This window comes from Musa acuminata, chromosome BXJ1-9, assembly GCF_036884655.1.
Source record: "Musa acuminata AAA Group cultivar baxijiao chromosome BXJ1-9, Cavendish_Baxijiao_AAA, whole genome shotgun sequence".
Classification (NCBI taxonomy): Eukaryota; Viridiplantae; Streptophyta; class Magnoliopsida; order Zingiberales; family Musaceae; genus Musa; species Musa acuminata.
Window position 1 is genome coordinate 46,475,838 of NC_088335.1, and position 24,668 is coordinate 46,500,505.

The 24,668-nt window shown below is 35.6% G+C and overlaps 1 protein-coding gene across 1 annotated transcript; it reads left to right on the forward strand.

The window, feature by feature from the left end:
* Window positions 1-9,503: 9,503 nt before the first annotated feature.
* LOC135593850 (mitochondrial import inner membrane translocase subunit TIM50-like) lies at window positions 9,504-21,944 on the forward strand. Its single transcript, XM_065084160.1, has 10 exons — window positions 9,504-9,820; window positions 10,382-10,470; window positions 12,359-12,395; window positions 13,992-14,053; window positions 14,147-14,260; window positions 17,927-18,031; window positions 18,111-18,209; window positions 20,493-20,649; window positions 20,765-20,867; window positions 21,473-21,944. The coding sequence occupies exons 1-10, from the start codon at window positions 9,559-9,561 to the stop codon at window positions 21,516-21,518; spliced, it is 1,074 nt and encodes a 357-aa protein (XP_064940232.1). The 5' UTR covers window positions 9,504-9,558; the 3' UTR covers window positions 21,519-21,944.
* Window positions 21,945-24,668: the final 2,724 nt, after the last annotated feature.

The following is a 24,668-nucleotide window of genomic DNA, read 5'->3' on the forward strand; positions in this document are numbered from 1 at the left end:
ATAATCATGTGCTATCTTTAACCCATATTCTTAATTATTAACCACAACCAAATCCATTTTAATTCCTAATATACCCTTATCGAATATTCAGGTTTAACATATAAACCTTTGTTGGTAGCTCATATCATTAGTAGAACTTTAAGTGAATTTGATTCTTTGTTTATCATGATTCATAAAGAATTAGTAATAATCCAAAACTTAATTCTCGATCCAAATTGGGTGAAAACGCTTCACATAGAATCTCTACACTTGTAATTGAAGGCCATAATGAAAGGTTTCTTCCGATCTTTTGATGTTCAAATTAGAAAATTCAAAAGTGAAAAGTAGTGAGGATTAGGAGATATTATCCAACTCGTACGCTAATAATAATTTCCTTACATTAGTTGGTATTACATATTGAATTCAAAATTCTCAAATTGGCTTATATTCGTTTTAAAGAAATTAAACTATATCGATTAATATTTATAATGGACTAAGTGCCATTTAATACTTCAATATGAGGAGACCTAAATTCAATGTCCAATGCTACTTTATTGAAATCTTTGAATTTTCCTGATAATTCCACAATCTAGTTTTTCATGCAAGCATTTATTTTTGAAGATGTAAGCAAATTTTTTTTCTCTTTAGAATTGGGACACATGTATTTATGCTGTCTTTCCATGAAGGAAAACCAATTGCAATGCTTTGTATCTATGATTTCATATTTAAAGCATTACAACATCAGCTCTGTGTCATATCAATCAGGGAAAGATAAACTTCAATCCCAAAAATAACGCAAAATATGTTCTTTACTCAATATAGAACAAATGGAAATGGTTAATTAGCTCCATGTAAATGTTTACTGTTCAAAGATGACTAATAGACCAACAAATATAACAATAAGCCAACATATCTTTATATTATTGTACTCAATGCAATGAGAGTGTAAACCAGATGGATGGTCTCAGGTACAGTGGAGACTGTGATGATTCACTGAAGCTCTCCCACCTTTCTTCCTTCAAATCGAAGCATCCAACAATACGAGTATATCGATCAACCTCTTCACTTGGGAAGGTTTCAATAGAGAAGATATGGTCTCCTTTTAATCCTTGTAAATCCTTGCTAGGTATCAAAATGGGATTGTTGCTACCGATGAATAGACACATGTTCCCCATATCCTTCGTGGTAGCCCAACAATGACTTGTCTCTGGCTTAACCTTCATAAGCATGAAATCCTTTGGTCTAGGCAGTACCCCATTATTCGGGTAATATGCATGGTCTCTATGCCATAGAATAAGGAACATCTCTCCTGTGCTCGAGCATGCCAAGTATTTGCTATACAAATCATTGATAGTGGAACCGGATATGTTATCAAGGTATTCAGTACTATGTGCTAATCTCTCGATGAGTAGCATCATGACAGGATGATCTCCACTTAAGTCGAACACTTGAACCTCAGATTCATTTGTTATACTATAAAATTTGCCATCATGATACATGATATCCTCGTAATAGTATTTCATCGTTGATGACATCTCAAGAAAAATCCACTTATCATTGCCCGCCTTTGTGTAGGCAATTTCGGGATCAGTTCCGTAAAGAATCATTGCGATGTAGCTATGGATAGTAGGTTTTGAGGAGAAGACTACCTTGTGAATGATGAAATCATGCAAAATTTTGAGGCAGGAATTATTACGAGCATAAGCTAATAGATCATTGAAGTCCGTCGTAAAAAACATACTTTCATAAGGGGGATTATAAAGAGGCAAAGTAATAAATGAGGGGAGGTAGATTCGAGTCTTTGTCAAGAGATTTAAGAGGCTAACATCTAGTTGTTCATCTAAGATCGCGAGCCAACCAGCATTAGAACCGACACAACGTGTGCCATAGAGCTCGTTGATAGGGAAGTAGATAAAAAAAAACTCGGTAATGGGAGATACAAACAGGCATGAATCACTATGCTCACTTTCATCGTTGCGTACGAGAAGCAGTGGGGATGGGATGGGCTTGAGCAAGGTTGCAAAATACCAAGCGTTGCATGTGGCATGAAAACAGATGCGATGTGGTAAGGGAAGTTCTTCGCTAATCAGTGTTACGATATCTAGTGGGAGTGATGACCAATTGGGTCTATCCATTATGGAATCTTTTTCCGCATGTGGTTCCTTCTCTCGACTATTTAAGACGGTGATAGAGGTAATACTGGTATTTTCCATTACTCTTTCGTGCCTACAAAAACCAAACGAGAGTTATGAAAAATAATAAATATTTATTAATCTATTCAAAAAGTATTAAATATTTTATAAGAATTGAAATATTAAAGTTAATCAATTATAAGGGATAATATGTAATTAGTCTCGTACAAACATAAGAGTATTATTGTTATCCCTTTGTCGAGATGGGCAATACCCAAGTAATATTATTTCTTGGTACCCCATTAGTGATGGATATTATTTCCAATCATGAACTTTATCAACAACATGTTTTCTTATCAATTGAAATATTTCTTTATGTTACAATGGGTCATGTCGGACAAGAGGTAGTTCAAGAATTCTTGCATGGTGATCCCATTTGGCAAAAGTTTTTGCATGAGAATATTGCATGAATGTTTTTTTATATAATTTTCTTTATATACTAAACGCTCCCTATATCTATAAACAATTAGGAGCAGTTACTGTAGAAGTTCAAGTATATGTTTTATGTTGGATTCAGCAGAAGCAAGTTAATACTCCACCAACGCAAATGGTTAAAATATTTCTTTTAATAGTTAGACAAAGAAGTTCTTCAGAATGAAAATTGAGTTAGTTAGCATAAGACTAATCATTCTACTGCTATATGAAAAAAATTTAATATTAAAATTAAAATCAAATAATGATAGATCAAGATCAAAATTATATATCTTTCAATATATACCTTTCACCGTATGCAAATGCAAGCGATGTACAAAGAAAACTGAACTTATCTTCTATTCTCTTCTTATCTTTTATAAGATCGCTATAAGATGGAATAGGAACTAAGGAGAGATTGAGAACAGATATGTAATATCTCATCAATGTTTTTAGTTCTTATGAGGTCATGTCTATTTATAGGGGAGGGTAAAGGGTCTAAAATAAAAAATTAGGAGGCTCCCTCCCGATCATCCCCAATAAAGAATTATATCATAATTGGACTTTCTTTATATTTATTGATAACCCTAATTATAATTAAATAATATCTATAATATATCTTACTTAATTAAACATGATAACATAATCTAATATTTTTCACTTAATCAATTAATTGGTAAGATATAAAAACGAATTTAATATAAAAATAAAAATAAAATAAAATTTTATTTAAAAGTAATTTTACCTAATTAGATTTTAAAATTTTTGAAAACCATTTTACACATGATCATGAATTTTATCAAATAAGCTAATAAGTCTAATAATATAATAATACTATATTAAGTTAGACTATCGATGTGAGTCATAGTGGTTGTATGTCATCAGTGTCATACTCCCTTCTATGTATAATAAAAGTATTAGTCTTTCCTAATATAATTTATAATGATCATTATAATTGATCTTACCAAGATAATCATATTATCACGTCTAATGATAACGTGTATATACATAAATATGAATAAGATAATAGAAACAAATGATTTTATTTATGTAAGTAAAATATTAATTATTATATTTACTCAGACATATATTATCATATCTTTTATGGGTTGCTCATAAGCCCAATCATAAGAATATATATTTTAAATATCTTAGACCGTAAGAACTTAGTAAATGATTCATCAATCAATACAATAAAACTTAGGTTTTTAATTAACATTGGTTATTTTTGGACTCTTTTGCTAACTATAAAGTATTTTATATCATAATGTATAGAACTAATAGAGCATTTGTCATTCTTAGATAAGAAAATTATTACGATATTTCATCAAGTATCCTAAGTCACAAAATCTGATTATACGAAGTCATGATATAAAATTTTATAATCATGAAGCTTGAAAAGTGGTCTCCAAAGCATATCACAAAATCAACTTTGCAAACTGCGTTATACTATTCTTGAAAATAGTCTCTCGCTAGATTCTATTCCTTCCTTAGAGTTGAGAATGATTTGTTCCTTATTTCTATTGCATTAGTTTAGTTGTATTCAATTCTTAAAGTTATAGAGTGTTTTGTTATCGGTAAGTGAGTAAGCAGCAAGGAGGTTGTTTACGTATAAGAACACAGTAAATGACTAATATAAATATAAATCATAAAGTAGACTATCTGTTTTGAAGTAATTTATAGAATTAGCATATAAAAATCTCATCATTTTAAGTTAATTTGATCTTTTGTATAGAAACATATAATCCTATTTCTCTTATATCTATCTTATTATTTTCTTACAGTCTTATTTCTACCCAACATTTATTATTATAAAACTAATATTTATTTTGCTATAAGCTTAAACATATAAAAAAACTTTCAATTATATATATATATATATATATATATATATATATATATATATATATATATATATATATGATGGAAAAGAAACATCTAACATATAGACATCCAAAAGAAGCTACAGGATAAGGGATGGATGGTGAAGAACATGTGATCATTCCTCAAATTAGAAATTTCCAAAGTGGAAATTGGTGAGAGATAGAAGAGATAAAAGAAAAAAAAGAAACTTGGCTATTAAAGAGAGATCCTATAATTATAGCTTAAAATTTGTTAATCGCTTGTAGTTAATAAAAATATTCTCTGAATGATGCATCTTTGTCATCTTTTATTTAACATGTCGATGTTTGTGTGTGAAGCCTCCACAGGGTAAGATTTAGCAATAAGACACATTTTATCGATTACTAGATAATTCCATCCCTACTAATTATCAATTGATTTAGGGATAAAAATTCTTGAATAAGGTATTCAACTCGAGATAAAAGAGAATGAATCTTTTTATCAAAGGATCAGAACAAAAAAAGGGTCCAAATCTATTACAAAAATGATTTGAAAGATCCAAAACTAAAAACAACCGTCTTTGCTATGCTAGCAACAACATAACGGAGACAGTAAATCAATATAGATTGCATGCAAAAAAACTACATATACCAATTGTGTCACTGAGCTATTCATGAAATAAGTTATTAGATTGCAAGATGAACCAAACCACCAATCATTATTTTTTTATAGGGTTAACAAATTATATGAAAATTTTTTTGAATACAATGTTATAATTTGCTTCAGCATATCACCATCAAATTGATGGACACACTAAGATCGTAAATGGGAGTCCAAGTAACCATCGTTGATGATCATGTGTTCATTTTGGACATATTAGTCCAATTATCTGAGTTTTTTTATATGAATTTATTGACAAATCCAGATAATCTTCGTTAATTCCTTTTGAGATAGATACCAACATCGAAAACCGATTAATCTAATTTTTATTCCTCTAAAAGCTAGACTTATAGAACCTACTAAGTTCAAACACACTTGCACTAATTCACACCCTTACTGTCATTACCAATCCCAACAATTATATATTATCCCATCACTCGTTAGGTTGTATTGTATCACTCGATCAAGCAAAGTACAACATGAGAGAATTTTATCATGCTTTGGAACACTATGGACTCCATTGAGTTTGATCCCGGTGTGAGTCCCTCTCATGGAACCCATAAAACTGAAAAATGGTGTCGAGGTCTCCTCGTAACTCTCATCCAACACTCGAGTTATCGTGACTGAGTGAGTTGCATGAGTTTTTATGAAACAAAAGGAAAAATACTTCTTACTTGAATTCTCTCTCTCTCTCTCTCTCTCTCTCTCTCTGCGTTGTGTCTACTTAGAGTGGGATCATAGTGTATGGTCAAAAGAAATTCTCTGTATCGTTTGTATTGAAAGATGTTTCTTAAATACTTACTTTAAGATTTTTGGAGATTCTAATTATATTCAAATTAGATGAGAGAGTCTTAATTAAATTAAAATTCCTTAGTGAATTAGAGTTCATTCCTACAAATACATCTTAAATCTTGGATTTTGATTATAGAGAGGCATAAAGAATGTTAAAAGAAATGTACTTCAGGTTTATATGAGAGGTGTCCGAGGAGGAGAGTTATATTTAGGTGAGGATAACTCAAGACCTTGTAATTTATCTCATATATTAAAAATTTTAATTTTCTCTGTAGAGAGTTGACGAACCAATAACTATTACATCAATTTTTTGGTATGTTCTTGATTATTTATTTTTATAATTTTTTTTTCTTCCTAATAAAATGGTATTAGAGTCCAAAAGATCCAATAACTATAAATTCAATAAGCATGTCATCGGTTATTTCTACTAGATTTACCATAAAAAAATTTGATGAAAAAAATAATCTTACCCTGTGATAAAGGAGGGTGCAGGATTTTATTCAACAAGACTTAACAAAAGCATTAAAGGAATGAACAGACACATCAGAAAAAATAAGCAACAAAGAATAGGAGAAGGTTAAAGTAATGTGAATAAGTATTATTCATCTTTGCATCATTGATAATATTATTAATAATAATTTTTTAAATAGAAAAAAAATAATTTAGTTGATTAAGTTTGATATAATTATATTTTCTTTCTAATTATTTTTTTTATTTTTCTTATACTTGGGACTTAAAAAAGGGACAAAGGAATTATAATGATATCATATTTTCTTGAATGAATGATTGAGTGGTGTGAGGCTATGAGTTTTGCTCCTATATGAGTCAAATAATCTGGAGTGATCTAAGAACTACCTTTCTACCTTTTCCTCTTCTCTTTCTTCTAAATAGCCTATCGTCAATATCATATTATTTGATCCAATGAAGACTTATAGATTAACAAACAATCCAACATTATAAATAATTATTTTCACCAAATCTTTTTTTATAAGAAAATTATGGGGATTAATTAATGAATAGGGTGATGAAGGGGAGACATATTCACAAGGTTGTCAACTAGATTTTTAAGACATATTTCAAGTTATTATAGAAAGCATGAGGGAGGAGAGTCCTCACACAACTAATAATTTTTTTCACGCCTATCATTTCTCGACATACTCAATACCATAAACCTCTATAAATTTGCAACCAATCATATTGACCCTATTCAATACAATCTTGCTTTTTGATGCACATTTCATGGGGCCTTTTTTCCCAATATAAAGTATAAGATAATAAATTATGTTTATTTTCTAACAAAACAAAGCAACATGACGTGGATGTTAACATTGAAGATTTTATATCTAACCTTATTCGTGCAATCCACAAATACCCACAAACTTATATATTTGTATATATATAATTCATAAAATTATGTGTGTAATCAATGGGTCTAACTATATATTGCTTAATGTTAAATGTCTTTAGTATCTCGATTCGTATACTTTAAAAAGTTTTATTGACATTCCTATAATTATGAAAGTAAAACGATTATATCTATTTATCATAACGACATCAATTTTTATCAATGTAAACATAAAAACAAATGATGAAAAAATAATTTTGAAGTTCAGTGGTGAATAGTGACGATGGCTAACGATAACGTCGCTGGCATCGATAGTGACGGATGCCGGTGTCGCTAGTGTCAGTGGTGGTGGACACCTTCCCCACCCCCCTCATCCCGGCATTGAGCGGTCGTCGCCCTCTGTCTCCTCGAACAGTTCCTTGCCACTACCCCCTTTGCCTCCCCTCTTATCCTCCCCTTCTTCTCCACCCTTGCCCCCCGCGTCAAGCATGTCAGCCACATTTCCCATGGCAACTTCGTCGCCACCCTTATCTGTGCCCTCTCTTCCCTCCGCTCTGTCATTGTCTCCTTGTCCCATTCGCTTACTTGCCCTCCTCTTTGACTTCGTCATCGACTAGACCCACCATCTTGCCACCAACCTTGGCACTCCCCACGTCCTAGTCAAGCTCAAAGCTCTACTTCGTCGATGACATACACATGACTTGTTCCACCCCATCCAGTAGGCGATGTCATCGTCTCCCACTCAATCTCCCAATTGCGCTGTAGCACGTTCAGTCGCATCTCCCTCGGGATTTGCCAAGCGTCGATCACACGAGGATTCGAGTGCATGGGAGAAAGGTTGCGGTTTGCTACAAGCATCTCAACCCTATAGCTTGATAAGTTTGGCATCCACCATCGCTAGCTTGTTTGTAAGGATTGTCTGGGCGATAGCCATACCCACGTTCCTAGCACTGATCATGGATATCTTGGTGTGATGTCGAGTGGGAGATGACGATGCTGCCTGTTGGATGTGGCAGAACATGGTCATATGTATGCCATCGGTGAAGTGGAGCTTCGAACTTGAGCAAGATGAGGGAATTGCTGAGGTCGATAGTGAGATGGTGGGTCCTACCGATAAAGAAGTCGGAGAGGAGGGCATATAAGGGAATGAGACCAGGAGATGACGATGAGGTAGAGAGAGGAGAGGGCATAAATGAGAGTGATGACAAAGTTACTATAGGAAAGGTCACAGACGTGCTTGACACCACGGGCAAGGGTGGAGAAGAAGGGGAGGATGAGGGGGGAGGTGGAAGGGATAACATCGAGGAAGTGGAGGGCGACGACCGCTCGACACCAAAGATGAGGGGGAGGGGTTTGCCACCAACGATGCCAGCAGCGTCGTCGCCTATCACTACCGAAGCTAGCGGCACTGCCACCCACCATCGATGTTGTCTACTATCGAACTTAAAATTATTTTTTTATAATTTATTTTTATATTTACTTTGATAAAAATCGATGTTATTATGATAAATGGACATAATCGTATCACTTTCGTAATTATAGGGATGACAATATAATTTTTTAAAGTATAAGGATCGAAATACTAAAGGTAGCTAATTATAGGGGGAAATCTATAATTAGTTCAGCTCATAATTAATGATCAACTATCTACGCTCTTAGAATCAATTTTATTAACATGATGCTAACTACAATGTAACAACTTGTTAGACACTGATGATGATCTCGATCATAGTCTTCGATATTTGGTTATCAACATCTAAAGGGTTAATTATTAATTATTCCATATAGTTAGTTATTCTTAATATCTTAGTTTTATTATACTAATAAAAATGAAATATTTAATCATATTTTTTTTTACATCATTAACTCTAATGATGAAAAATACTATAAGGGTTTATCATTGAGCAAGTGTTGACTATATCTTACTTTGGTTTACTACTAAGCATGTGTGGTGTTTTATCTTTAGAGTCAATGATGCGAGGAGAAATTATATTAAATGATTCATTTTCGTAAGTACGGAATTGTCAAATGTAATTTTTAAGATCAAAATATTAAAAAAAGTTAATTATAAGACTAATCTATAATTAACCCATATCTAAATCAGTAAGAGATCCCTGAAAGATTGCTCGTCGAACAATAAGCGAGAACTCATCTACAACAACAACGAATTTTGACCAAATTTGCGGGGGGTTCAACTTGGAAGACCCATCTGGTAAATCACGTGTAACACACGTGCTACAGAATCGTAGTGCTTTTTTACTTCCAACAGCAGGCTCGAATGGTAAACCCGTCCAAACCCCTTCTTGCTCGAGGGCCTTCGTCTTCGACTCCACTGCCATGTCTTCTCGGCTCGTCCGATCCCGCCTTGTCCGTCTTCTTGCGAAGCAGAGGAGCGAGCGCAGAGCTCTTAGCGTCTCCGCGGCTCCTCCCAAGGAGCCCATCGTGTCCTCGGACGCCCTCCTCAACGACCAGTCCTCTTCTCCCCCTTGCCCGCCGCCTCCCCCGTCTTCCACCGCCCGGCGATCCTGGAGCCTTCTCAAGCTTGGATCTCTCGCCGCTGTCACCGCCGCAGTCGGAACCACTGCCTACGCAACTTACGGTTTTCCCTATTCTCCTTCCCCTCCCCTTTCCTCCCCCCGCTTTAGCCCTATTATCTTTGTTCTTTTGGTCGAATTAGAATCGATGCTCCATTTGATTCTTTTGTGCTTTGAGGGAAGGATACGAACATTGTGGAAGAAAGCCACATTAAAAATCTGAAATTTCTGTCTGTGTTTCTTTCGCTAAATTTTCGTCATTTTACGTACAGTTATATAATGCACGTAACTTACGTACAGTTACGTACAGACTAGAAAATGGTAAATTTTCATGGAGAATGCACAATTATTTATCAGAATTGCTTCGTTCAGTTATATAATGCGGACATGTGTAGTATCTGATGTCTGGATTTTACCAGGAAAATTATGTTATATGCTAAAGTTTGTTGATCGCAACTAATAAAGAGCAAAGCCAGATGTTGTTTTGCATAATCCTATTGTATGTTCGAAACGTTTATTTGTTTTCTGCATATCACTTGTTCTTGATTTTGGTTGTGTATCGTAATTTGATGAACTATTTTTTTTACTGGTTATTATATGTTATTTCCATTCCATTTTTTGCACAGCATACACGGTAGATGAGGTGGAAGAGAAGGCAAAGGTTTTGCGGGAAATGACTAAAGGCCCAGTAAGAGATGACACATCTAGTTTCCAAGTAAGTCTTATTTTTTCCCAGAAATAGGAGGAATAGTTCAAGGGAAAAAACTAAACACTTGTGCTGCGTATAATTTCCTTTAGCTAGGATCTCTCTTTGACTAAAAAGTATTTTCTGATATCCTGAATGGAGTTTGTTTGGATGTATACATCCCACAGATCTGTGTGTTCTTTTAACTTCTTGACATGGTGGAAATCATAAAGTGTGTAGTACAAGGTTATCTAAATCGATGCCATAAAAGTTTCAGGAGATGCAATTTATGGAAAATTTGGTTAGTGGTTTTATTAAAGTTCTATAGACCAAATTTATACCTTTCGTGAAATGTTTATTGTCCAGGCTAAGCACATGAATCTTCATGTTGCTTGCTTTTCATTGCATTTGGGAGTTTCTTTTAGGGGTGTTGTACTAAATCCAAGCTTTTTGTTAAATTAGATTCCACGGCAGTGAAGCTTGCACTTGATCAGAGCTCTTTTTAAAAAAATAAATTTAGTAATATTACCTAGTGTACATTTAAGTGTGTCTAATTGTTAAAAGTACTCAATTGTGGATGTAATATTGTAATTGAGCTTGTTGAAACATTTCCTTTAGTCTTTAGTGTGGGATTAAGTTTCAAGGTTGATCAAAGCAACTTTATTCTCCTATTGTTTCTTCAACAATAAATGTGAAAGAGAAGGCAAGCTTTCTCTTCCTAGGTCCATTTATGTCCCATTTTTGTAGTTTAGGTGAAAGAAAACACATTGAAGTAAATTAACAGCTTAAATTAATTAGGTTTAATGTGAAAATGTAAAGCAGTGACTGCTGAAAAATATACACTCATGCCTAATTTTTAGTAAATAACTTTTAGTTAAGGACTAAAATTTTTTGGCTTTTGTCATACATCACAGATGATAGTGATAAAAATTAAATACACTGGATTCATGAGTTTTCTTGTAGTTTTGAAATATAAAGGAAGTTACATTACTCTTTAGATGATTTCTCCAACAATTTAATCGAAAATGATTGAATTATGTTATTTGAACTCACCTTTTTTACATGAAAATGACAAAGAAAAAACAATATTTATTAGATATTTATAGTTTTGATTTCTTGTAAGAAGTTTATTCTCACATAATGTACCATCACACAGTTGGTATCACTTATTGATTGTAAAATTCTCAACAGTATGGCACCTACTTAAGAAGTTAGGGATATAAGAAGTGCATATGTGACCGTAAAGGCAATTGAATAACCTTGTTGCTTTGCTTTTTATTTTGAAGTAGAGAAGTATGACAATATAGATTTCTGTACCCCAATTAGTAGTTCACATGTAAATAAAGTTAGGCATTAGCTATGTAAGTGAGGCTATTTCTTGCCCTTTGAGGAACTTAATTAAGATATCTTAAAGGCACTGTAATATGTCATTCCATTCTGTTTAGTGAGGGTGCAAAGAGAAAAACGAGGAACTAACAGTCTCAAATAAAAGGAAGTTTGTATTACAGTGATCAACTTAACCATGTTTTAAAAGCCATGTGATGGATATTCATTCGTTTTCTGTTACTGAATTTTATTGTTTCATGATGTGCATCCCGTGTTCAATTTGGATGTTTTATTGTGATGGATCTGCCAGATTTTTTATAATAATAATTACCATTTTGCCTACATGTAGATAAGAAAATGTAATATATCTATTCCTTTGCTTTCTTTTTTGATGTTTTGGTGATAATGAACAAATATGACATTATTCTATTGTTCTTTTGCCATTGTATACTTATTGTATAATTGTATTACTTTTATGGATTAATGCCTTTGAAGAATCTGCCAGTTATTTTGCACTTAATTATTATCTCTGGTTATTTGTCAATGAATTATATTGTTAATTTAGAGTTCCTTTTCCTTTTCTTTCTTACAGAAATATAACAATTTGGTTTATTCCACAGTCATGAAAGGTAAAGGCTCTGAAGCATTTGTTGCTTAAAGCTTTAATTGCTTTTTACAAATTACAAGTTATAAATTCCTTTTCCACTAATGAAGAGTTTCATGACATTTATCCACACAGTGGAAATGTTTAGTTACCTATAAAATGGAAGTTTTTTATTTTCTAATCTTTCCTGATTGAAAGAAAATAGATATATTAGTAAGAGGGTGAGTTCAAGCTGTCTTTTAAGTAATTGATAAAACTAGCTCATTGGACATGTGGGCAATGATTTGTACAATATGAATTTTGAATCATCAGAACATATTCCTCTTATCAGACTCTATGGCTTCCAATTTTTATTAAATCCGTGGATGATTGCCCACTTGCTGTCTGCAGGTGAAGAAAGCTTGCTAGACAAGCTTTTGAGTGAGACCTATTCCTCTCCTTTGTTCCTCTTTCCTTTCTTCTTCCATACATCTCTTCTTCCTCTCCATTTCTCCTTGGACAGGCCTGGATCTTGCTATCCCTTTCTTGTGTGGTATCAGGTGAAGGATCAATTTATTTTGTGTGAATAGTATCGATGACTCATTATTATATATGTTTCTTCATTGCTATTGAATCTTGTGGACATTTAATGGCTACTTATTGTGCTCAATAGTTTTGAGATGATTAATTTTGTGGTCATGGAAATTTGCTATGTGTTATAGTCTCAACTTTTTTTCTCCTCCTTTTCTTTTTCTTCTTCCTTAAGACGACAATGGCCTGGTTGAAATATGTTGGAATTGGTCAATTTGTCCCAGCTTGACCAAATTAGGTCAAGTCCTACCAAGTCTGTCCAATTTAGGCCAAGTATAGATGAGTCAACTGGAGTTTGGTGTGTGTTGAGGTGCATCCTTTGTGCATTGACATGAGAACAAGGGCCTGTACACAAAGGTCTAGGAATTGGTAGGCTCTTTAATTATTGTACAGCTGAAATTATAATCGGTACTTTCATATTAGAAACAGGAGCTTCAACCCTATGGTTGGTAGGTAGGTAGGTCTCCTATTGATGGGCGGTTGACATGTGAGAATTGGAGGATCCAGTTGAACAAAAAACTGAGGAGATGATCCGATTGAATTTAAATACTTTATGAATTTAAATTTGGGTTGTTTGACAAGGATATAATTAAATTTACATTAGAATATTAAAATTTACTATAATTACAGCCATTAAATCATAATATTGTTTCTACAAGGATTTCCATTTTGTTGTATAAGGACGTGCCCTTATCTTTTGGGTATTGTACTGATAGTTCTATATCAGTTGGCCCAACTGTTGTGATAGGTGGCACAAGCTGAAAAAATGGTCTGTACTTGTTATAGCACAATTAGGTATAGCATGGCACTTGCCATTCTGTATTGATTATTATAATGATCTTTTTATTTTGTTTGCAATGTTTCTTTTTATTTAATTAATTTCTCAAATTTGTTTCTTGATCTAGTTGGTGCTTAGTCAATGAATTATATATATAGTTTATGCTTATTAATTCTATGTTGTTGTCTTTTGTACCTATTTGTGACCTGTTTGCTACCTTGTCAGATGTGGCTTTAATTCATTTTCTTTTATTGCAATTTTTTCTTGGAATAGTTCCTGTCAAAGCACTTGAGCTGTACCTGGATCTTAGGAGGGCAATTGAAGATCATGTTCGGGTTTGTAAATACTCATTGCTTATTATTATTAGCAATTTCATGTTGTTATAGCTGCTTCATTTAGTCGCAGTTGTGTATTTCTGTTGTTTTTAGGGATTTACTGAACCATCATCAGAGAAGCTGCTTCCTGATTTGCATCCTCAAGAACAACATGTTTTCACTCTTGTTCTAGACCTTAATGAGACTCTTGTATACTCTGACTGGAAGGTAACTTCTTTGCCATCTTCATAGATGTGTGATATAATTTTGCTTGATTTACCAAAATTATGTTGATTATAGTTTACAGATTAGGAACAAAGAAGAGGTTTGCAACTAGAAGAAATTATTACTGAACTTGCTGTAATTATCAATATTTTAAATACTGGTTATATTGGTATGTACCACCAGTATTTCCTGAATTAACTAAGCATCAATAGAAAAATGTAATACATTTCAATATATTTTTATTTTTGGGCAAATTCCTGAAAGAAGCTTCTCCTTTTACGTTTTTCTCGAGAAGCGCCCCCTGTTTCCAAAATTCCCAAATACTGTCCCTTTTTTGGCTATTACTTGGAATATTCTTTTTTCTTCCTTTTCGACCAGTCCATAGGGTAAACTGCTCCAGTTACAATGTTTTCAGTAATACTAAAAAAAATCGTAATTCAATATAAAAATATTATAACACAGTGTTTTTGTACATTTTATAAAAACATTGTGTTTATAGTGTTTTTACACTGTGTTACAATGTTTTCAAAAATACTAGGAAAATACTTAATTGCAGTATAAAACACTTCGATGCAGTAAAAAAACACTATAACACAATGATTTTTATTACATTACAGTGTTTTTCTAGTATTGCTCAAGTTACAATGTTTTTATACTGCATTATAGTGTTTTTCTAGTATTGCTGAGAACATTGTAATGCGGTGTAAAAAGGAGAGAAAAAGGAGGGAAAAGGGGTAGGTGGCTGGGAGTATTTCAGGCATTGGTAAAAAGGCACACTGTTTGGGAATTTTGGAAATGGGAGGCACTTCTTGCAAAAAAAAAGAGCTTTTGCTGAGAATTTGTCCTTTATTTTTATTATTTTATTTACTAATACTGGATGATTCAGGTCAGTATACCATCTGGTATGCTAGTATCGTATCAGTCCGATGTCATTGAAACTGGGCCAATATTTAATTCCTTGTATGAGATAGCTCATGTGTATACTCTCGTTGATCATGTTCACTGATAAGCCTGTTTTTTCCATAGTCTGCTTTTGATAAAACTAGGTTTTAAGCCAAGTAAGCTAATCTGGATATTTTCTGCTGCCTGTTAGTGGTGTCTACTCTTTTGGGTCTACTTTACAAATAGATAGTTTTTGTCAGGTGCTTGCTTTTGTATCTTTCTCATATGTAACATCTTTTAATTCTTTGTCCAATTCTCCAATCTAGTTATAGCCTTTGGATTATGTAAAAGCTTGGGAAGCATTCATTTTTATGCTTTAGTTCTTTCTGTTTTAAATTGATAATATTTAATTTTTTGTACCTAGTAAAGGGAATGTGCAGGTTTGTGTCAACTTCCAACTTCTAAATGAATATTCTTCCACACTCTGAAGAAAACGTATTATGACAAGAATCATGTTAAATTTTTAGTGTGATGTTAACTTTGCTTGTTGTCAAAATGATAAAAGAAAAGTATTCTTGTTGATTAGACTTATAGTCCTTTTTATGAACTATATTTTTACATTGTTCACTATGTACTAGCATTTTTCTAAAATCCTTGTCAAATGTGTGTGTGTAAATGACATGAGTTGATTTTGTTTGCAAAGGATGCACAAAAAAGTTGTTTTGAACTTATTGGTTGCTCAGTTAACAATAAGGAGTTTAAATTGAAAAATGTTGCAAATCTATCATTGTTCATGTGTCCCCAGACTTGTAGCAACTTTACTCAGAGGGGAAATATGAGAGATGAGAAGGTTATAGTCATCCAGGATTATGGTCAGAATGGTGGGTATCGATTGATATTTATCAGTCTGACCAGGTTTTGGCATGCAGATTGGATGATTTCACCTAGTTTTGAAACTGGGTATACTGGCTTATATGACTACCATACTAGGCATGCCACCTAGTTTTGATGGTTAAATCTGGGAATCCCGGATGGTAAGCCTATATCACTTGGTACCCTGATCCAATCATTTTTCTATTTTTTTGACAGCTTTTTGCAACTCTAGTTTTTTCTTCTCCTTTTGACTTTCCTATCACAATCCTCTCTCTTTCTCTCTCTCTCTCTCTCTCTCTCTCTCTCTCTCTCTCTCTCACTCATCCCTGTCAGCTTGAGGCCACTGCCTCTTCCTCCACCTCTGGTATGCCTCCTTTGCCTTTTCTTCTTCCTCATAAGGGATGTCTTTTCATGGTTCAAGACATTTATCAGGATTTTGGAAGCGTTAGAGAAGCTGAACTGTATTTAGAAAGTGTTTTGGTATGCACTGCGAAGTCCCATTCAGTGGTTTCATTGTCTTTTCCAGGGTATAGCTGCAGACCCTGAAAAGAATAAAGTTATTAGGGAATGGCTAGAGCCAAAATCATTTCTGGTTTTTGTAGTTTCCGCATGATAGTTTCTTTGTGTAAGAGGTTCTCTGAGGTTTTATTCTTAGTATGGCTTCTATCACTGATTCCTTGAAAGAAAGTACTTCATTGAATTCAGACACCTAGTAGAGCGTTTGTGGACATCAAGCAAAGAATGACTGAACCACCTCTCAATGGACAATATTCATTTTAGTAAGGTTTTGAAGTTGATTGGATTATTCAAGAATTGGTATTGGTGGTAATTTTAGTTAGGAGGGACATTCCATAGCCTTCTTCATGGTATGTGTGCATCCTGAATGATTCCCTAAATGCATGTATGAAACTGTGTTTTAGCCATGGGCCTTTTCTCATCCTTTAAATATTGGGTCCTAATGCTTTTGTTATTGACTTATCTTCTCATTTTAAAAAATAATAACTTTTTTGTATTAAATTAAATGGCATGCAAGACGCTCACACATGTACTTGAACTCAAGACCTATGCAACAGACCTATCAATTATGCAATAATGCACTAACCACTACAATGTCTCAACTTTGATGGTAATTTTTTTAATGCAATGGGCCTCGCCCCTTACTAAAGACCTTTCATCCTTCTTTGCTTTCTTGTATTCCTGCAGGAAGGAATGAACCAAGGTCACCTTTCAAACCTTGATTTATATACTAACCAGTTCGTTGCATGAACAATCTTCTTTCTGTTATTTTACTCTATCCATACTTGGTTGGACCAGTAAATATCAGTCGGTACATACTGGTCTAACTAGTATTTAAAACCTTGACTTGGAGTACTGAAAAGTCTTTGCATGAACAATTCTTTCTGTTATTTCTCTCTTTGTCTTCGATATTGATAGTGGGTTAGACCAGTACATACGATTTAATTCTTTGCATGAGCAGTTTTCCTTCTGTTATTTCACTTTGTTTGAGTATTTCATTCTTTCCTTGTTACATCTCCTCTTTATCATCTGTCAGGTTATTCTAGCTTTGTTTCAAATGTTTTTAAAACAATATTTTACAAGTCCTTGAATGTGAATGTGCTGCCCACTTTGAGTTAGTTGCATCTCGTTCCACTAGGTACCATTATCTATGGTATATAACTAACATGGTCATATTTTGAAGCTTGGGATCTTGAATTGGGCTGACTGCTAGCTGCTATTCATACATCACTCGGTCAAAAGCTGTAATCTTTTTAGCACCAGATTTCTTGAAGAAAACTATATAACTAGCTAAATATCTCAATGAAAATGATCTATCATGCATTATGCACAATAACTGTTTTTGTCTCTACGGATTTTACAGTTTGTCTGACCTTATAATGCTTTTCTAATTGGAAGCGTGACAGAGGTTGGAGAACATTTAAAAGACCTGGAGTTGATGCCTTCTTGGAACATCTTGCTAAGTTTTATGAAATTGTCGTGTACTCAGATCAACTGAGTATGGTAAATTGGCTTAATTTACTTTTGATAATTGGAGATTACTGGTGCCCATTCTAATAAGTGGCTGATAATATGTTTGCAGTATGTTGATCCTGTACTAGAAAGGCTGGATCAGAAAGGTTGCATTCGTTATAGACTGTCAAGAGCTGCAACAAAATATGTGAATGGAAAGCATTATCGGGTATTCAGTTTTTTAGTATCGGTTGTTACCTATTTTGGCATATTACTAAACTGTTATTATATTTGGTTGACTTAATAATATGTGAATGGTATAATCTAGATTTCTTAGGCTAAAATTATCTCAAGCAGTAAACAAGCAACACTATTATGTTGAGGGCTCTAGTTCTTTTGCTCATGACTTTTAAGTGACTGCTTTAGTTTCATAGTGATCTAAGACAGTGATTTAAATAGGTGCTCGGGCGAGGCGAGGCGAGGCCCGAGTGCCTCGTGTGTGCACCAGGTGGCGCGCTTCAATGAGGCGCCGCCTGGGCACTCGCCTGAACGCAGTCGCTGGGCACTTCAGGCAAGCGCTCGATTCAATTAGGTGAACCAAACCGGTTTAAGGCTGGTTCGGTTCGTAGTTTCTTACCTCAAAAGCCACGCTTCACGCCCATGCGACCCTAAGGAACCCTAGCGCTACTTTTGCCTCCGCCGCCGACGCTTTCTGTCGCTGCCTTCGTCGCAGACGCAGCGGACCGAACCTTCCTTTGTTGTCGACGGACGAGTCCGACGGCTCCCATAGCTTCCTTCCGCTGTCGAGGGAGAGGACTGCAGGTTCCTTTGCCACCAGTGGATGCCCTCTGGAGCTTCCATCGCTGCTGCTACTGTTGTCCGCAGCTTTCGTCGCTGTCGTTGCTGCTGTTCGCAGCTTCCGCCGTTGCCACTGCTGCTGTTTGCAGCTTTCACTGTTGTCACTGCTACTATCCGCAGCTTCCCTCGCTGCCGTTGTTGTTGCTGCTGTCCACAGCTTCCGCCGCTACCGCTGCTATCGTTCATAGTGCTGCCGCAACTATCATAAACTAATCCTTCGTCGCTATTGCTATCTCCCTCTGTTACTGTTAACATTTTTTCTCCCCCCTCTAACTTTAAGTAATATACTGTAACAGTATTTTTTAATTTAATATCATATTTTAATTTAAATAATTATATTTTTTTAATTATATTATATATTTTTTATATTTTAATATTTCAGAGAATATTTTTTTTGCCTCCTCTAACTTAAGTAATATACTGTTAACAGTATATTTTTAATTTAATATCATATTTTTATTTAAATAATTATATTATATGTTTTTTATATTTTAATATTTCAGAGCCTCTCGTTTCGCTCGGACAAGCGCCTAGTGCCTCGGGCATTTTGGGACCTTGACGTCTTTTGGCACCTAACACTTTTTAAATCACTGATATAAGATACCTAAAGATTGGCATGTCTTTTGCCGGAGGACTATTAACAAATATACCTCGTTAGAAAAGGAGGTTGGGTAATTGGCCTCATAGATCAAAGCTACATATATGCTTTGAGATGTGATTTCTTTTTCCACCTTTGGAAGAGCTGAAAGGTGATATTATTAGTGTGATAAGACAAATAGCACAAGCAATGAGTATTAGAACATTTCAACACAGGTATGTTTTATCTTGTATCAGACGTAAATAGGGGAGATTTGGTGTCATGGTAAGATTGCTTCACTGTGTGAAGGTTCCATTTCTTAAGACTTCTTTGCTGCATCTACAGTGAGATTGACATATATAAAGACCTGCCAAATATTGGTAGGACCCTCATGCAATAGGCTTCATTTTATCTATTTTGATGTGAAAGGTTAAATTTATGGTCAAGACCGATATTAAGTGGCTACATGGACAATGAAGATCTGACAGAGGTATTGAAGGAGCATAAGGATTTTCCATTTTTACAAACTTAAGGTGTCAAAGTGTATTATTGATTTACTTAGAAATACAAGGTTTAGTGAGCACTGAAAACCAACCCTGTAGATCAACTATTGGTAAGATTGCTTCACTGTGTGAAGGTTCCATTTCTTAAGACTTCTTTGCTGCATCTACAGTGAGATTGACATATATAAAGACCTGCCAAATATTGGTAGGACCCTCATGCAATAGGCTTCATTTTATCTATTTTGATGTGAAAGGTTAAATTTATGGTCAAGACCGATATTAAGTGGCTACATGGACAATGAAGATCTGACAGAGGTATTGAAGGAACATAAGGATTTTCCATTTTTACAAACTTAAGGTGTCAAAGTGTATTATTGATTTACATAGAAATACAAGGTTTAGTGAGCACTGAAAACCAACCCTGTAGATCAACTATTGGTAGCAGCTACAGATGGTCATTAGAGGATTTGTAAACCAAGGTTTTCTATGTGACACGGCTATTGGTATTGCTGACATAATATTGTTTGTAGTTGTTAAAATTATTCATCTTTGCTTCTTTCACTGGAATTTGCAGGACCTATCAAAGCTGAATAGAGATCCTTCACGGATACTTTATATCAGTGGGCATGCTCTAGAATCTAGCCTTCAGCCCGAGAATTGTGTACCCATTAAGCCCTGGACGCTAGAAAATGATGACACCGCACTTCTAGATCTTATTCCGTTTCTTGAATGTAAGTTACTGTATAATTGTATGATTCCATGCTGGGAAGATGTTTTCTTTTGTCATGTTGCATTGTTGCTGCCTTGACTTTGATTGAATTCTGCAATTGAAAATTTTTGCTGCAGATGTGGCTGTTCATAGACCTGCTGATATAAGACCTGTGCTTGCATCTTATCATGGCCATGATATAGCTAGCGAATTTATTGAACGCTCCAAGGAACATCAGAGGTAAGTGCTGCATTACATTTGCACTTGATCTAGACAGCAAACTGTGTAATAGTCTTGAATCGATTGACCAAGAAGCCAATTTGATGATTATGATACTTGTGACTTATCTTTTTCCTAATCATGTTTATTGTTTTAAGTATCTAAAACCTAATGTTGCTTGTTAATTCATGTACATGTTTGGTTGAATTAAGAGTATTTGATTTAAGAAATTTGAATTTTCTTTGATGGTTTATTCCCTATAGGGTGAAGCATATTCCTATGTTCGAAAAGTCAATCTGGTAAGGTGCCATAACAAATATTGCTTGCTTGTATAATGAATGATACGCTAGTCAGTCTAGTCATAATTGGTCTTGTAGTTTGCATGAGGCATCCATGAAAAGTCTCAGCAAGTTGATGATTTGACTGATGTAGGTTGAGAACTGGTTAAAAAGATTGTCAATCTTTGATCGGTAATACTTGGTAGTTGGTAGAACATAAGCCATATGGTTGTAAATGATTCAAGTGATAAACATGACTAGGTTTGATGTCAAATGTGCTCTATAATTCTATATTACTCAAATTGCTGGGTCCTTAGCATTTGGAGACACTGATTAACTGTCTTGCAGGAGGATGCAAGATCAGAAACAGCATGGCCGTTTCTGGAGGCGTTGAAGCTGATATACATAGCATGACTGTTATGACAACAGTTATGTTCACTTAATCTCTTGCAAAAATTTTGAGTATCTTTGTTCTTGTTCAGATTTAAGCACTCTGCCATGACATCTCACATTAGCCTTGTAGCAGATTGGAGGGGCGATTCTCTTCTTTCGCTTGCTCACTTAATTCTTTTTGTTTTAAGAGCTTTCTGTGTACCAGTTATAAATGCCAAGACTAAATTCCTTTGTGATCGAGTTCTTATTGTACTGATTCATAAGGCTTTTACATAATGCCTCTAGCAGTGTTGGCATTATACAATTTTCCTTTATGGACTTTAGTCATTGTAGAGAACTGTTTTGGTCTGTCGAAATACGTGTGCTTAATACTTACTTGTTGGCCATGAATTTCTCTCATATTATTATGACTGCTCCACTTGCTCAACTTTCAAAAGCCATCACCAAGATTTGTGTGCCTGCAAGCAGTGATCTATTGCATCAATCTGCAGAAGTATGTGCAAAATGCTGGTTATACAAATTGGAGTAATGCATGTAATGTGAAGTACTCTGCCACGACTTTATGATACTAAGATATCCTTTATACGATCTCAGGAGGACTGAATGTATTTTATTTGACTTTACTCCTGATTTTTCCTTGACATGGAAGGTTTTTCCATATTAGTGTTGACAGGGTTGAACCTTATCACCTCCTACCTCCCCTCATCATGTAAGCAACATCTAAGCGAAGGCTCTAAGCCACCTATGCCTTAAGACCACCGACGAGATGTCACATCATCTATCTTGAGTTTTCGAAGTGAGATCGTAGGAATCTCTTCACCGATCCTGCAGTCGGGAAATTAAACTTAGCTATGCATTAATGGTCGACGGCATGATTTAGCTTCACCAGTCGGATAAACTATGAGGGGACTACACTTTGCTTGGCTCGAAGAAGCAAAGAAACTCGACAGAGGTGTCATCGCAACAATCCCAAATGTTGCCCCTGGGAGCATGTGCTAATGTTGCTCGCATTAAATGTTTTCATCACACCGGATAAGGAGAGCCTTGACGAAAGCTTGTTCGCTCCGGCACCCAAGTATAAAAACCATACCTTGGGCCAAGTCGGGGTAGACAAGTAGAAGAGATTATTTACTCTCTTAATTCATTATTGATACCCTTATCTTCCTCCCCCTTTGCTTTCTTGACTTAAGCATTGGAGGGGTCGAGCTTGGATGCAATCGGTGAAAGTTTACTATGTAGGGTCATCGACAAACTCCAGAAGTGTGACCAGGAAACTACCCAATGGAGGAGATCACCTAGCTCTCAAACCAAGCTTCGTCGCCCGAAGACGGAGCCACTCTTAGCATGGTGCCTCTCCCTGTAGCTTTCTTCGTCAACACCAACTCTCCACATCGGTTAGGAAGAGTGACCAGAAGGGACCTGTGCTTTCGGCAAAGAACCAATCAAGCCAACCCACTAGTCGACGGTCTCTTTGTGTTTACATTTTAGCGCTAAAAGGAGGGGAATGTCATAAGAATATTCTTCTATGACTCCCCACAACAAGCTCTCCCTTGATGGGGTCCCTCCCCTCCGAGAGTTCGATGCGTCGGAAAGGCAGATCAATATCATTCTTAGGAAACCCACCAAAGAAGAAGAAGGCACCTCGACGCACACTATGTTAGAGGGAAAATGTATGAGGATGGAAGGGGAACCCTTGATCTCTTTCTAGGATGAAGAAGCCAATGACAACACTCGGGACAACTTGCTGTCCATTTTGGTACGAATATCATCTACTTGGTGAAGAGAGTCATGGTCAACACTAGAATTGCCATCGACGTGCTATTTGTCGATGCCTTTCAGAAGCTCAGATTGACCAGGAGTGACCTACGCCCAATGACAACCTCCCTTACCAGGTTCACGGGAAGTTTGTTTCCCCTTTTGAGATAGTAACTCTCCATGCTACCTTTGGGGAGGAGCCCCAAGACAAGACCTATAATGCAATTATTAGTTGGCTCACCCTCAACCATTTAAGAGTGTTGGTATCGACGTACCACTCGGCGATCGAGTTCCCCACCCGAGGGGAAATCGACAAAGTAAGAGGAGATCCTTAGGGATTAGGATAGTGTTGCCTCGTCACTGCACCTCAAGGCGCGGGATCCGGGGAGCCCCCAATGGATCCAAGGGACCCTAATAGATTCATCCCCTGCCATAAGGCCATTGAGTAGTTGATCGAGGTTCCCCTCAATGATGTGCATCCAGACTAGATCGTCCAGATCGAGACAGACCTCGAACATTTTGGTAGAGGTATGCCAACTCACCACTTGCTTCCATCGGTTCGTCATACAAAGAGTTCCCCAAACAAGTAACACACACGTGAGCATTCTGGCCAAGTTATCTTTTGTTGAATCTCATATTTTAATGATTAAAATCAATTGATGAGTTTATAGACTAATAAACATTTGAGATAAGTGACGCAGGAGAAACTTCAATCATGAACTTGAACTATCGAAAGACAAATTGTTGAAGCAGGAGAATCATACGTTAGGCCAGAGAATATCTTGTTAGAGATTGGACGTCGGGCCGGAGGATTAGTCGACGTACCGAAAGATGGACTTCGTGCCATGAGTTCGGGCATCGGGTCAGAAAGATCAGGTATTGCACAAAGAAGATCGGATGTTACGGGAGGTCAACATGCCAAAGGAAAGGACGATACGTTGGAGGTTTGGACGAAATACCAAATGAACATATGACATGTCAGACAACATGCTGAAGGCTTCATGATTATAATTAGAGTTGTTGAGTCTTAATTGAAGTTGTTTAGAGTTTAATTGAGTTAGTTTATGGGTGTAACCATGCCAACTTGATTATGAATCTATTGGGCCTGAACCAGGGCTGAATTGAGCCTATTGAAAGGCCAATTCAGTGACCTGGGGTTGGGCTGGGTGGTGGTACCGCCAGGCCCAAGCGATGGTACTATTAAGAGCTTGAGTTCCTAGGTTGTCAGGTGATAGTACCTCTCAAGCAAGCGGTAGTTCTACCCAAGCAAGAGATGGTACTGCCAGAGCCCAGGTTCCCAAGTTTTGTCAGGCTAGTACCACCCAACGTAGGTGGTAGTACTGTCATACCTTGGAAACCAAGGTGATTTAAATTTTTTACTTCATTTTTTAAACCA

Excerpts from the sequence above, each read along its gene's own strand:
- LOC135593850 (XM_065084160.1), top strand. The coding sequence starts at position 9,559 with ATGTCTTCTCGGCTCGTCCGATCCCGCCTTGTCCGTCTTCTTGCGAAG. Across the intron at positions 10,471-12,358 it reads ATGACACATCTAGTTTCCAA|AAATATAACAATTTGGTTTA; the intron begins GTAAGTCTTATT and ends TCTTTCTTACAG. Across the intron at positions 20,868-21,472 it reads CGCTCCAAGGAACATCAGAG|GAGGATGCAAGATCAGAAAC; the intron begins GTAAGTGCTGCA and ends ACTGTCTTGCAG.